Raw genomic sequence first — 15,698 nt, forward strand, 5'->3', positions numbered from 1 at the left:
TTGCACACAGCTTCACAGCAAAGCCCTACCTGTGTCGTGTTTTGTTTCAGTATTTGCCTAAGTATGTCTGAAGGTATATCCCACCTACCAAACTCAGGGTGGCTGCTAGCCAATTTTGTGGGAAAAACACAGGCCCAATAGCCATTTTCATGGGCAGAATATGGTAGGCCCCCCACATCTCTGGTCGGCCAAGGGGTTCTTATGGCCCGGCCTTCACCACTGACCGGCTGCAAGGGCTGTGAACTGGAGAGGGTCTTGGCTGCAAGGGCTGTCAACTGGAATGGGGTGGGGCCATAAAACAGAAGCCCTCACAGCCAATCAGCGACAAGAGGCAGAGGTGGCAGCTATCTTGGGCTGCCTATCATGGGACCAGCCTCCCTCCCCCCGCAGGCTGTGCAGCAGCACAGTGAGGACTGCTGGCTCTCTCTGGGGAGCCAGCATTTTATTTTCAGTAAGCTTTCTTCTCCCCCCCCCCCACCCCCCCCATGGATTTCGCACATTTTGCAGATTTCACAGGCATTGCCCCTTTTCTGAAATCCGTGAAATTCACAAAATTGCGATTTTGGTAGGTCCCTACCCATAACTCCATGTTGAAAAACTTATGAATCTTTCCCAGTCAAATGTGGCAGTCCATCGGTTTCATTAGGGGCCGGTCATGTCAGACCAACCTGATTGGCCTTTTACAATCAGGTCACGAAAGCACTGGATGCAGGTGTCGCCGTGGATGTAGTCTTTCTGGACTTCAGCAAGGCCTTTGACACTGTCAACCACCCCATCCTCATTAAAAAACTAGGCGACTGTGGCATCGATGCCTACACGGTCAGATGGATTGCTAATTGGCTGAAGGGTCGTACTCCGAGGGTGGTGGTGGACGGGACATATTTGACCTGGGGGGAAGTGGGCAGTGGAGTCCCCCAGGGCTCGGTCTTTGAGCCCACACTGTTCAATTTCTTTATCAGCGATTTGGACGACGGGGTGAAAAGCAACCTGTTCAAATTTGCTGATAATACCAAAATTTGGGGTGAGGTGGGCACGTTAGCAGGGAGGGAAAGACTGCAGAAAGACCTGGATAGGTTGCAGGGGTGGGCTAACAAAAACAGGATGCGTTTCAATACGGACAAGTGCAGGGTGCTGCACTTGGGCACTAGTAACCAGCAGCACACTTATAAGATGGGAAACTCCCTTCTTGAGAGCACGGAGGCAGAACGGGATCTTGGAGTCATCACTGACTCCAAGATGAACATGGGCCAACAATGCGAGGTCACGGTCAGCAGGGCTAACCAAACCTTATCGTGCATCCACAGGTGCATCTCAAGTAGGGCCAAGGAGGTGATCCTCCCCCTCTACACGACACTGGTCAGGCTGCAGCTGGAGTACTGTGTCCAGTTCTGGGCACCCCACTTCAAGAGGGATGTGGACAACATTGAGAGGGTCCAGAGGAGGGCCACCCGCATGATCCAGGGAAAGCAGGGCAGACCCTACAATGAAAGGCTATGGGACCTGAACCTGTTCAGCCTTCACAAGAGAAGGCTGAGGGGGGACCTGGTGACCGTCTATAAACTCACTAGGGGGGACCAGAAGGGTTTGGGGGAGACCTTGTTTCCCCTAGCGCCCCCCCGGGATAACAAGGAATAACGGCCACAAGTTGTTGGAGAGTAGGTTTAGATTAGACATCCGTAAGAACTACTTCACAGTTAGGGTGGCTAGGATCTGGAACCAACTTCCAAAGGAAGTGGTGCTGGCTCCTACCCTGGGGGTCTTTAAGAAGCGGCTTGATGCCTACCTGGCTGGGATCATTTGAGCCCAGTTTTCTTCCTGCCCAGGCAGGGGGTCGGACTTGAAGATCTACGAGGTCCCTTCCAACCCTACTTCTATGATCTCTTGTATGGAAATTGTGAGAAGGGCAGTGGAGGACACTCAGCACTTGAATGATTCTGCCTGCACCTTCACTGCAGAGTGGGCAGGTTCTAGTCAAAATTAATGCAAAGTTGTGACTTGAACACATTCCCTCAGCAGTTCAAAAAGGTACAAGTTTAGACTACAAATAAGCATATGCAAACACATGTGAGCAAGCACAGGCTAGGGCTTCAGTGTAGACATACTCCTCTTCATAGTACAGAGTGCATGGCACATTTTTATACTACATCTTAATGGTGTTCAGAAAAAATATCCCTGTCCACATGGGTCAAGAAAAAAGAGCAGCAACTACTACTTAAAAAACAATAGATAGTAGGGCTTCTGGTATAAACAAATTCTAAACATGTAACAAAAAATAGGTTTTGTTGTTGTTTGTTTTTTTAATAATTGAAGGTGAGTTTCTTATTTGTTTTTATTACAAGGACTAAAGAAAAATCAGTAGAATTAGAAAATAAATTTCAAGACTGTGAAATAAAAACATAAACATAGCTAATGTTTTAAAAGAAAATTTGTATTTGGCATCATACAGTACTAAAAATGATTAAAAAGTATTAGAAAATTCTAGTTTCTTATTGGTCAGTAATCATAGGATGATTTTTAGGGGGCTGGGTGGAAGATAATGTTCTTTCAGAAACCAAAGTAAATCTAAGCTGTGACCAAGTAACGCAGGATTTCCTAATACTATTTTATAATGTTAAATATCAGAATGTTATATGTTTTAATCCAACTCATATAAATTATACTCTATAATTACTATTTAAACATAATAGGTGTGACAGCATTCAGAATGATATATCCTTGACAAGTTTGTACTGGTGCTGTGCTTCACTGCCAGCACATTTCACAAATGACATTGCAATAGTCCTAGTTTGAGTTAACAGATCTTTATCACTTCATGGATGTAATGGGCAAAATCAAAGACAGATGCAAGTAATAAAATATTCAAGATGTAAAAATTGGGATAAAGGATAAAAAGAAAAAGAAAAGAAGGGAAAAAAGGATGTCAATAAAAGAATATTCATGTCACTAATTTTTAATACATAGTTATGTTTTTTGTAAGTAGTTTTAAAAGAAAATGATAAGACATGTCAACATCAACATGACAGGGCTATGGATATGTTACATTTGACAATTAAAAATATTAGCTTGTATATACTGTAGACTGCCGTTTAAATAACCTATGCACACAAGTCGCATTTTGTATTATGTAATAAATATATCATGTAAATTTATGCCATGATGTAAATTTATGCACTGGAACATTATATCATTTTTCAAACTCTTATGATAAAGTGTGTGCGCGTGTGTGCATGTTATTTTAAGGGAGTTTCCAGAGCAATTAAAGAAAGTTTCAGAATCTTAGCCAACTAGGTCCTACAGTTCATGACGGTACTTAACACATGCATTTAACTTGAAACATGCAAGTAAGCTTGCTTGAAGTTAACTGCATGTTTAAAAGCTTTATTAAGTCAGAAACTTGTAAGAGCATTCAAATACAAAACAGAAGTAAACATTAAGACAGAATTTTGGAGTGGACATCATTGAATCTGGTGCTGAACAGAACAACTTTGGGTGTAACTGCTGAATTCCAGGACCCAGAGATGGAAAAAGAGAATGGGTTTGTGGTTGTATTTAATAGTAATTCTACTCGTCTGAAAATCAATGGCAAATCACTGGGTGAAATTTCAGAAATGCTCCATTAAAAATGTCTACTGAAAGGCAGCTGTGTTGGAATGATAAGGAAAAGGGAAGGAGAAATGAATGAGGAGAATTGAATAAAAAAAAAAAAAGAGATGAACGCTGTACCTTTGTTCAAGCTGTTTCATAGTTGCAGTAATTTGATTGGTCTTATCCTCTAATCGACCAATTATTTCATTCTTTTCTTTCATGGCATCTTCAGAAACCTGTTTTAAAGTGAGATTAATAATATATAGGTTTTATATGAAACTACCATTTCACAGTTATACTGTGTAATCTCTTAAGAAAAATATATAAAGATGACTTCGGGGTTGGCTTGATAATCTATTTTTTTAATATTTCCATCCAAACAACAAAGCAATATTCAAGAAAAAGTTATAGATAACAGAATTTTATTAAATGTATTTGTCTTCTACTGGGTTTTACAGGTGTGTACATTATTAAATAATGTATATTGTTCGGTATGGCTTTTCTGTTTTAAATACTGTTTTCTTTTTGTCGAATTACTGAAATTCAGATCTGATAGCAACATCTACATAAACTAGCTTTAGTCCACTCAGTTCTTTATTGGCTCAATCCTGGAAAGGGCTAAATGGCATCTTCAACTCTGATCAACCCTAATTATCCAAATTGCTCTGCTTAATATAACCCTCAGACCTGCTCCTCTACTTTACATCTGTACTACCCCAAGCTACCTTTTACAATTTCTTCATTGTTTTCTATAAGAACATGCACAAGAGTGTGCAGAACTCCAGATATGATCTCATTCTCCCTTCATACAATTTCATGTTGATCACTTGTGCTCTAGTTCTCCATCACCATAGTATTTTTAAGTGTTTGTCATAAAACTTATTTTATATGAATGCAGCGAACTTTAGGCAGCAGAAATATTTTCTGAAGCAGGAAGCCAAGCTGAAAAGCAGTGAGGAGTGAAGCAAAAACAACAGAGCTTAAATAACTAAAAAGGTTACAATTAAAATAATGTATTTTTTATGTTTCAAATGTTATAGGAAGAAAAGTAGTATGCGCTATCCCAAAATCCCTATAAGCCTTCCAATTCCACTTCAAATAATTTAATTAATTTAAGAATGTGCCTTTACCTGCAATTTTTGGTACATTTCCATGTTAATTGCTTTAACTTCATCTAGCTGTTGTCGGAGGCCTATCAGGGTATCTTGTTTCTCATGAATGTCTTTCTCCAGCAACTTCATTGCAAGTTCTATCTCATGCTTCATACTAACTTGAACCATTAGCTCATTCTCTATATCCTACAAATTGCACAAACACACATAACATATGCTGTCAACAAAGAACTGGGAAACAATTCTGCAACAATAAGAGTGAACAATATAACTGTTGAAGTGCTGGATATTTTACCATCACATATCGCTAACCTTCTCTGTAAACTTGACATAATGAATATTAATGAAGATTTATTTTCCAACTTTAAACTCGGTCATGCATTTGGCAACTTGTGCTCATTTTCACCTAAAAACACCATGTTAAGCAGTACTATTAACCTATTTTCCTGTTTTCTTATACATAGTCACATTTTCAATATTGATATTAAATACTATTAAAAAGTATTTCCGTGTTTGCCAAAAATGTTGACTGCACATACACAGAGAAAAACGACTTACCATGCTGATAGCTAACCGCTTGAAATAATCATAGCTACAATAAACCAATACAATATTTACATAAAATCTATATTTCCCCCAAATATAATTTAGTGACACCACTTTTAAAGATACATTAACAACATGGCTCCAAGTATTATAAAACATGAAATAAGGGTTAGATGATGTTAAAGGAAATAGCAGTGGATCAGTGGCATCACATACCCACTGGGAGAAAAAAAATGTAAAGCTAGAAATAATCAAAATTCATTAGTGACAGTAAGTATAGGTCTTTTCAAGACTTACTTTACACTTTCACATTGTACTCACTTGTCGTAGTTGAGATTCTTCTCGAAGTTGTCTGCGTGCTTCATTGTACATTTCATCCAGCCCTTGCCTGGAATGTTTGTACGTTTGAAGCTCTGCCTCCACATCCACTTTAGTTGCCTATGAAGAAATTAAAGACATATCCTCTTTTAATTATTATAATAATTGTTAAAATTTATGTGGAGAAAAAAATTATTTAAATTCACAGCAAATTGCATAAGCACGACACAAACACTGAATAAATATGCCATTATCTATGTTATGTGTTAATTAGCTTTAAATTAATTCAATTACCAGTAACTGGAGTTTGTGAACATGAACAATATATCTCTATTCTCGCTATAAGTGTATACATGCCTCAGGCACTTGAGCTTGGAGATTTTTTGCCCTAGAAGTAGCTATAAACTACACATATGTCATGTCTCCTGACGTGCTCCCTGCTGAAGGCATAAAGAGCAATGTATGCTCCTGCTCCTCAGTTTCCTCTTAACCACACAATCCCAAGAAGAGGGGACTGAGGGCAGGATATGGAACACATACACAGATAACATGTTTCAAAGAGTTCCAGATCCTAGTAAGTATTTTTTCTTTCTTTTTTGAGTTATTGTTCCCATGTACTTTCCCACCGTGGGTAACTCCAGTGCCCAGACCACTTGGGGTAGGGCTCAAAGTCCTAGGCAAAGGACTGTTTTATAAGAAGATACAAAATGCCATGCTGGGTCAGACCACAGATCCATCTAGGCCAGTATCCTATATCTCACAATGGCATCATGGAAAACTGGACCCAAGGATCTTGCAAGGTCCTTTCCAGCCCCTTACAATCTATGAATCTATTAATCAGACTGGAAGCTAAAGGGAAGGGTATTTGCACAGGGCTTATCCAAACTGATGCATCTCCTGCCCTCTTCCATTATAGCTTCCAGCATTCAGAGGCTTTTGAAGTCCTAATCTGTAGGCTGCATCCCTAACCCTATGCCTAATACATTTTGATAGACCTATCACTCACAGATTAGTCCAATCTCCTTTTGAACTTGGTTAAATTATCAGCCTCCACAACATCCTGTGAGTTCCTCAAGTTAATTACATGTTGTCTGAAAAAGAACTGCATTTTGTTTTACCAGACAGCATCAACTCCAGAGCTTCCACAGCGGCACAGCACATAAAAAGATATATATGGAGCCCCAGGTGGTCTCTTTGCAAATATCAGGTATGGAACCATTCCTAGGAGCACCAGGGAAGCCATCTGGGCTATTCCTCTCTCCCCTTCTTTTCTTCCCCTCCTTCTGACATTGGCAGCCACCTACCTCCCTCTATCTCTTACTGGAGGGGAGGGGTGGCCCACGGTGCAGCCAGACCACAAGCACCGAGCCCACCGCTCTAAAAGACTGAGCTTTACCATTCTAATCTACTCTTTTATGATATAGAGGAGAAGGTCTCAGGTAAAGAAGGCCTGCTCTACCCCGAGTTATCTAGAATCCATGCTGTGAGGCAAAGGATGTTTATGTCCAAGTGGAACATTCTCTCTCCATTTTGGTAAGCAGGTCCAAGAGCCAAAGGAGAATCCTATAGCAAGACTGGGAGCCAGCAAAACCAGCCATGCAGAGTTCTACCTTCTCTTGCAGCCCAGCACACAAAGAATCAAAGGAATAGAAAGAAAGGTATGTAAGAGTCTCCCTGACCAAGAGATGAGAAAGGCCTCAGAGAGAAAGCAGAGAAGAAGTGAGAAGCTAACTTTCAAGGGCAGGGGTCAGCAACATACAGCCCACAGAGTGGTGGGCTTTGCCTGTGCCTCTGCCAAGGCCAGGCAGCAAGGAGCTGCACCCACACTGCTGCTTCCCCCAGTTCCCCGCTCCCTGGCTGTAGCACAGGTGCAGTTTCTATCCAGTGGGAAACTGTGCCGCAGTTGAAAGGCAGGGAAGAGGAGCCAGCAGTAATGCAGATGCAGCTTCTGACTGGCTGGAAGCTGTGCCCAAATCCCAGATGGGGAGTGGGGAAGCCAAGTGAAGCAGCTCCCAGCTGTCTGGCCCTGGTGCAGGTGCAGGGAAAGTCCCCCGCCACTGCTGTACTACTGACATCACCTGGCCCGTACTGGATTGGAGCTGGGTTGACAACTGTTGTTCAAGGGTACTCAAAAGGGCAAGTTAAAACTAGGGTGAAGGCAGAAGGTTTTTCAAAAGGCAAATACAGTTGGAATAGACCACATACACTGCAACTTGAGCCCAGGTGGTTTAGATGAACTGAGAAACAGGAAGCATGCCTGTCCATTGTACACGTCCTGCTAGGGCACGCAGTGTCCAAGCTCAAGTGCTTGAGGTACATGCACACCCACAGTGGGAGCATGCATATGCGTAAGCACTCAAAAGAGAACTGAAAATTACATGAAGAAAGTTAGAACTGCAAAATCAAAAGCCTTACATTTACACTGTAATATAATAGGGTCTTTATTTAACAGCATACTTAAGCACATACCTAACTTTAAGCATGCAACTCGTCTCAATGACTGCACTGAGACCCCTCACATGCTTAAAGTTAGGCACATGCTTAAGTAGGTTGCTGAATCAGAGTCTATGAGAGTAGTGGCACAATATACTTTATCAAGTCTGTCTAACCCTTAAATACATACTCAATTTACCAAGTATCCAATAAAGCCTATTCAGGTAGTTAATTGTTATCACAGTCTCAAGATTATTCTGAAAAACATTTTTTTCATTAACCTGAAGTTAGGGGCTTTCAGGTTAGATAATGAAGTAGCCCAAAATAAATAATCTGCTTGTCATAGTTTCATAGTTGGTAGGGTCAAAAGGGACCTGAACAGATCATCAAGTCGAACCCCCTGCCATGGGCAGGAAAGAATGCTGGGGTCAAACGACCCCGGCTAGGTGCTTATCTAGCCTCCTTTTGAAGACCTCCAGGGTAGAAGCAAGCACCACTTATCTTGGAAGTTGGTTCCAGACCCTAGCCTCCCTGACAGTGAAGTAGTGCCTCCTGATGCCTAGCTTAAATCTACTCTCAGTCAACTTACGGCAATTATTCCTTGTTACTCCTGGTAGTGCTCAGGGGAACAGGGACTCTCCCATAGCCTGCTGGTCCCCCTTGGCAAGTTTATAGACGGCCACCAGGTCCCCTCTCAGCCTTTTCTTGTGGAGGCTGAACAAATTCAGGTCCCATAGCCTCTCCTCGTAGAGCCTGCCCTGCTGCCCCCTGATCATGTGAGTGGCCCTCCTTTGGACCCTCTCAATGCTGTCCACATCCCTCCTGAAGTGTGGCACCCAGAACTGGATGCAGTACTCCAACTGCAGTCTGACCAATGTCGCATAGAGGGGGAGGATCACCTCCTTGGACCTGCCTGAGATGCATCTCTGGATGCATGACAAGGTTAGCCTTCCTGACCGCATCCTCACACTGGCGGCCCATGTTCATCTTGGAATCAACAGCAACTCCAAGATCCTTTTCTGCCTCTATGCTGATGAGAAGGGAGTTCCCCAGCCTGTAGGTATGCTGCTGGTTCTTCCTCCCTAGGTGCAGTACCTTGCACTTGTCAGTTTTGAAACCCATCTTATTCTCATCTGCCCACCCCTGTAACTTGTCCAGATCTAGTTGTAGCCTGTCCCTCTTCTAGCATGCCCACTTCTCCCCACATCTTAGTGTCATCCACAAATTTGAACAAGGTGCTTTTCACCCCCTCTTCTAAGTCACTGACAAAGATGTTGAACAGTGCGGGCCTGAGGACAGAGCCCTGGGGGACCCCACTGTCCACATCCCTCCAGATTGAAAATGACCCGTCCACCACCACTCTCTGGGTGCAGCCCTCCAGCTAATTTGCAACCCACCTGACTGTGTAGACATTGACACCACAGTTGCCTAATTTTTTAATGAGAATGGGGTGAGAGACAGTGTTAAAGGCCTTTTCCTAAAGTCCAGGAAGACTATGTCCACCATGACACCTGCATCCAAGGATTTTGTGACCTGGTCGTAGAAGGCAACCTGATTGATCTGACAGGACCTGCCTCTAATGAACCCATGTTGGTTGCCCCTGAGCATAATCTCCCCTGCTGGTCCCTCGCAGATGTGCTCCTGGATAATTCTCTCAAAGAGCTTCCCCAGGACCAAGGTAAGACTAATGGGCCTATAGTTACCTGGGTCCTCTTTCCTCCCTTTTTTGAAAATGGGGACCACATTGGCCCTTTTCCAGTCCTCTGGAGCCTGGCTAGAGCACCATGAGTGCTCATAAAGCTGTGCCAGGGGTCCCGCAATGACCCCTGCCAATGCCCTCAGCACCCTGGGGTGGAGAGCATCTGGATCTGCTGATTTAAACACATCCAGCCCCACCAGAAGTTCCCTAACTAGGTCCTCTCTGACCCTAGGCTTGGCGGTGCCTCTCCAGAATCCTAGTGGGGAGGATGTCCTGGTCCCTGCTCAGAAAAATGGAGGCAAAGAATTTGTTAAAAAGGTCAGCTTTTTCATCTGGTGAAACCACGAGATTGCCAAGCGTGTCCTGCAAGGGCCCCACGTTACCCAGTGCCTTCTTTTTCCTCCCTATGTATTTAAAAAAGGACTTTGATCCTGGTCGCTAGTCCTAGTTCTGTCTCTGCCTCAGCCTTCCTAACAGCCCCCCTATAGTCTCGAGCAACGGAGGTATAATCCTCCTTGATGATAGCTCCTCCCTTCCACCAGGTGTATGCCTCCTTTTTAGCTTTCAGATGTTCCTGAACGCCTTTGGTGAGCCATGGGGGCTTTTGAGCCCTCTTATCAAAAAACAGAGAAATAATTATCTGACAAGGCTCTCAAAAAACTTGCTTCACACCAGACACATCTACATGTTCATTCATTAATGTGCAGTAGTTACTGAGCATTTAGTTTAGTACTTCCTTAAAGAAGTACTAACTACATGCACAGCAATTACAATTACTGCTTAGTAACGCTGGTGCAGTATTTTTGTGATGGTTACTGCGCAGTAGCCTAATAACACTGTGTAGTGTGGTTATTAGCATGGTTTTTGATCAGCACACTACTGCACAGTGTTATTAGGCTACCGCCCAGTAAGCGTTTCATGTAGATGCACCCACTCTGCCAAAAGATTTAGTCCATAAAATCTAAATAAAGCATCAAATACAAAATGTAAGACAAATCTTAAATTGTTCATTTTTTATTATTATGAAGTTGATTCCTACAACATTTTACATCCAAATATGTCTTTTTAGAAAAGCTCAACAAATAATGTAGGCTTACCCACTAAATATTATTGTTTTAAAGGCAGTTCAATTATTTGCATAGGTATAGTGCCAACATACAAACATTCAAACATAACAATCCAGGCTACTTCTACTTATATCCAACGCACATACCTCTAGATGATGCTGTGTTTTCATTAAAATAAGTGCATTTTCACTTCTTAGCTGATGATTTTCTTCCTGAAGTTTAATAATATTGTTTTTGGCTATTGCTAACTAAAAACGGGTAGAAAAGAGAAAGTACACAATCACTTTTTTGAGCTCTAAAGGCAACAACCTACAGCAATAAAAAAAGTTGGTCTAATGTCAGTATTACTAAGAAACAATACCTCTTCAATAAGTTTAGTGTTCGACTTCTCTAATGAATCCACTCTTGCATGAAGACTGCTGACCGTGCTACTGAAAGTAATAAAGAAATAATCATTTAAAATTACATCAAAACTCATATTAACAAACATAAAAAAGTATTTATAACAAGAGTATTGGCAACCATCAACAGGTCTATTATAATTATTTTGGTGGAGAACTGTTGCTAAAAATGTCATAAATTAGCTTTCTCTGCTGAACATCTCTGTGTGTTCTTTCCAACTCCTGCCCCAGTTAATAGCGGTGTCACCATCCCCGTCATACCACCTGGGTGTCACCTTTGACTCTTTCCCCTCCTTCATCCTTCACAACCATTTCTGTGTACAAATGTTACTACTTTTCCAATTTTTCAGTTTCATAGTTGGTAGGGTCGGAAGGGACCTGAGCAGATCTTCAAGTCCGACCCCCTGCCATGGGCAGGAAAGAATGCTGGGGTGCTTATCTAGCCTCCTTTTGAAAGCCCCCAGGGCAGGAGCAAGCACCACTTACCTTGGAAGTTGGTTCCAGATCCTAGCCGCCCTGACTGAAGTAGTGCTTCCTGATGTCTAGCCTGAACCTACTCTCAGTCAACTTGTGACCATTATTCCTACTTACTCCTGGTGGTGCTCGGGGGAACAGGGACTCTCCCGTTCCCCGCTGGTCCCCCTTGGCAAGTTTATAGAGGGCCACCAGATTAACTCTCAGCCTTCTCTTGTGGAGGCTGAACAGGTTCAGGTCCCATAGCCTCTCCTCGTAGGGCCTGCCCTGCTGCCCTCTGACCAGGCAAGTGGCCCTCCTCTGGACCCTCTCAATTTTTTTGGTCCTCTTCTTCATTACATTAATAAAACTTTGGTCCAGATGCTTAGCACTTCCCCATCTTTCCTGCCAAGCCTTTCTTCCTTTGCTTCCACTTTCCATTCTAACACTCATCCAAGTTGTTGAACCACGAGCTCTAATTATTCAAATGAGGGTGTTAATCTTCCTAGACATCAGCCCAGCGAAAGAATGGTAGGTGCTTAAACACTTATTAGGTTGTTAGCCCAGCTCTAACTTAACACAATATAATTAATTAGCAAAAGACTGACAGACACGTGATGAAGGGATAACAACAATTATATTAAACAACAACAATCCAACCCTAATTTACACACACACACACACACACACACACACACACACACACATATATATAAAAAAAATGAAGTGTATGTCTGTATGTTCACTTATAACTCAAGAATGGGTGATCCTATCTACTCTAAACCTTCCAAAATCACTGAATACCACCCAAAGAAAATTATAGGCGGGTTATTTTTCACTTGACCCTTTTTGGGGCTTCCATTGACTGGGATTACATTGCTTCTCAGATAACAAACTGGTACCACTCCATTTTTATGCAGTGAATTCAGTTCAACTGTCATTATTATATTGACACTTGCCTTTTTTTCACTCCACGTTAAGTAGTCAATGTTAAATATGTTCTCCTATGTTCTTTAAAAATAAACAATATTTTGATCTAAATATGTTGTATTACATTTTTTGAAAATAAACAAAAACACTGCAATTACAAAAATAACAACCCGGGTGAAGAACAGGAATTTCAGCTAATCCAATATAAACAACAACAATACAACAAATCAATACTTATCCAAAAGAGGATACTAGAAATCATAAGCAGACTCTCGTATGCAGCTAGCAGCAGCACCACTCACACACAGATCCACTCTGCTGTCACAGCACAGAGATCTGGGTCCCCCAGACCCTCATCCTGCGCGCACACACACACACACACACACACACACACACACACACACACACACACACACACACACACACACACACACACACACACAGGTTTTGGTCCCCTGGACTTTCACTCTGCCTACCCACGATTCCCTGCCACTGGACCACACCAGCTATTGGCTACTCTTGGCCCTCTAGCCTCAGGCACTCCAGGCACACTCCAGATACCCACATGCAATCACCCTGACTGCTCCTCCAGCCACTCATTCACACAGGAAACAGAGACCCTTCAGATCTGTTCCCATTTATACCCATACTCCAAACATCCATACTCAGTCATCCAAAGAGACAATTAGACATGCCTTTTCACACAACACTTCCACATGCACATGGCACTCAGTTGTCACTCAGTCAGGTAAATGACTACAGTATGCACAGGACCACAGTATGAATATGAGTCAGCAGTGCGATACTGTAGCCCACGGGTTTTCAACCTTTTTTAAGGCGTGTACCCCTTCTGTGAGTACCCCTTCTGGACTGTACAGCCTTCCAGCCAGCCAGTGCGGGGATGGTGCTGACGCCAGTATCCCCTCCCCTCCCATCCAGCTATGGGAAAGTTTGCAAGGGAGGAGAAAGGGCAGTCAGAGGGGGGTGGGGCTGGGACCCGGCAGGGACAGGGAGGGAGTGGGGACCAGGATCAGCTCAGGGCCCGCTCTGCTCATACCTTCCCCCGCACCCAGGGTCATTGCCCAGTGCCAGCACCCCCTGAACCAACAAATCTGTCACCCCCAACTGCCTCCCCACCCCAGCACTGGCCCCTCACCACCTGGGCCCCCAGCCAGGGGCTAGAACAGGGCCAGTCTTGGCTGCACTGCTGGGCTGGAGGGGACAGAGCCCACAGAACGCCCTCCCCACTTCCCATCAGCTGAGGTGGGGCGCAGAACAAAGCCACAGCTCATCCAGGGGGGCACAGGGAGGGGTGGCAGCTCCCGCCACTGCACGTGTCCCGGGAGGATATGGAAGGCATGTGCCCCCAGATCTGCGCAGGGCAGGATAGGCTGCCACTGTGAGCTGTGGATGAGGCAGTGCTGGGCTCTTCCTGGAGATGGTGGGGTTGTGGGGATAGAGGCTGTGCTGCACTCCAGAAGGGTGGCAGTAGTGCTGGGGGGGAGGGGTCAGGTGGGCTACAGCAAAACTTGGGGTGGCTGCAGCCCCCTGCCAGCACCACTACTGTCCTTCCCAGCTGGGAGGAGCCTGGTTCAGCCCTGGCCCCAGCCCTTAGCGGGGGCCTGCCCTACCCTGTGCAGATATGGGGGCATGCCAACAGACGGCCGGATGCAAAGCCAGCGGAGCAGGGAGCTCACACACCGCCACCGCCATCTATACATTCTGTGTTGCTGCCAGATGCCGGGTGCCACTTTCCTGCGCCTAAGTATCCCTGCTTCTCCACGTCACTGGCTTCATGTGTGGCTGGCTGTCAACACCCACTTCCCCCGCAGGACACAGTAGCAGCGCAGGGAGCTCACACGCAGTGACTGCCCCCACTACCATCTATACCCTCAGCGTCGCCGCCATGTGCCGGAGGGGAAGAGCTACTGATGGCCAGCCACACACAAAACCAGCGGTACAGAGAAGCGGGGATATGTAGGAAAGCAGCGCACGGTACAGTGATGGATGGTGGTGGCCCTGCTCCCCGTGCTGCCGCTTCCCATGTGCCCCCGCTTCTCCGCACCACTAGCTTCACATCTGGCTGGCCCCCACCCTTTCGCCTCCCCATTGGCCAGACACAACACCAGCAGCGTGGAGAAGCGAGGGTACTTGGGGTGTGGGAAAGTTGCAGGCAGCGCACAGCAGCAACGCAGAGTGATGGATGGTGGTGGCGGCCCTGCCCCCCACTTCCCAAGTACCCCCGCTTCTCCGCCATGTCACCGCATACCTCCTGCGGCCTTCCTGCATACCCCCAGTTGACAACCCCTGCTGTAGCCAGTAGGGCAAATAATACTCTGGTATGCATCAATCAACGCATCTCCAGCAAAGCCAAGGAGGTGATTCTTCCGCTTTATTCAGCACTGGTGAGACCACAGCTGGAGTACTGCATCCAGTTCTGGGCACCACACTTTAACAAGGACATGGACAAGCTTGAGAGAGTCCAGAGAAGAGCCATTCATACAATTAGTCTTACATGGCAAGCCATATGAGGAAAGGCTGAGGGATCTGGGACTCTTCAGCCTGAAGAAAAGAAGGCTGAAGGGGGACCTGGTAGCAGCTTACTGCTACACTAGGGGAGTACATCAAGGGCTCGCTGAGCAACTGTTCACCAGGCCACCCGAGGGGAGAACTAGGAGTAATGGCCACAAACTCCTGGAAGACCGATTCAGGCTCAATGTTAGGAAAAACTTCTTCAGTCAGGGTGCCCCGACTGTGGAATAAGCTCCCTCTAGAGCCAATGCAATCACCTACCCTGGAAATCTTCAAGAGGAGGCTAGACAGTCACCTTGCTGGGGTCACCTGATCCCCAGTTGTCTTTACACTTAGTGCAGGGGGCTGGACCCGGTGATCTTCCAAGGTCCCTTCCAGCCTTACAATCTATTAAATGTATCATTTACCTCACAGGCTTTCCCGCCCAAACTCAGTTGCCTAATGTGAACTAACTGGGCAGCATGCTCAAGTGCAAAAACTAGGTCATTATGTCAGGACAGTTCAAAAGTTCACAAACCCTGGAACTTTCTGCCCCCCTGAGCATGTGCAAGCACTAGCCAGGCCAGGGGATGCTCCAGCTTGTAGCCAACAAAGTAGTAAAACCATCATCTTTCCAAATTAT

General features: G+C 44.8%; 1 protein-coding gene across 8 annotated transcripts in view; it reads right to left on the reverse strand.

The window, feature by feature from the left end:
* The window catches only part of RUFY2 (RUN and FYVE domain containing 2), a 75,101-nt gene that overhangs the window by 35,967 nt on the left and 23,436 nt on the right, over window positions 1-15,698 (reverse strand). For 6 of the 8 annotated variants that reach the window (XR_002089391.2, XR_009463045.1, XM_014609354.3 and 3 more), the window contains 5 exons: window positions 11,122-11,191; window positions 10,907-11,008; window positions 5,565-5,681; window positions 4,716-4,883; window positions 3,724-3,821 (listed from right to left, as the gene is read on the reverse strand). Coding sequence is in view for 6 of the 8 variants with exons in the window: in XM_014609354.3 (XP_014464840.2) it covers window positions 3,724-3,821; window positions 4,716-4,883; window positions 5,565-5,681; window positions 10,907-11,008; window positions 11,122-11,191 (555 nt within the window). In the remaining 2 variants the exon portion in view is untranslated. Of the gene's footprint in view, window positions 1-497; window positions 2,809-3,723; window positions 3,822-4,715; window positions 4,884-5,564; window positions 5,682-10,906; window positions 11,009-11,121; window positions 11,192-15,698 lie in introns of those variants that run through there. The other 2 variants (XM_019484395.2, XM_014609353.3) reach the window with 2 other exon arrangements.

Source organism: Alligator mississippiensis, chromosome 6, assembly GCF_030867095.1.
Source record: "Alligator mississippiensis isolate rAllMis1 chromosome 6, rAllMis1, whole genome shotgun sequence".
NCBI lineage: Eukaryota > Metazoa > Chordata > Crocodylia > Alligatoridae > Alligator > Alligator mississippiensis.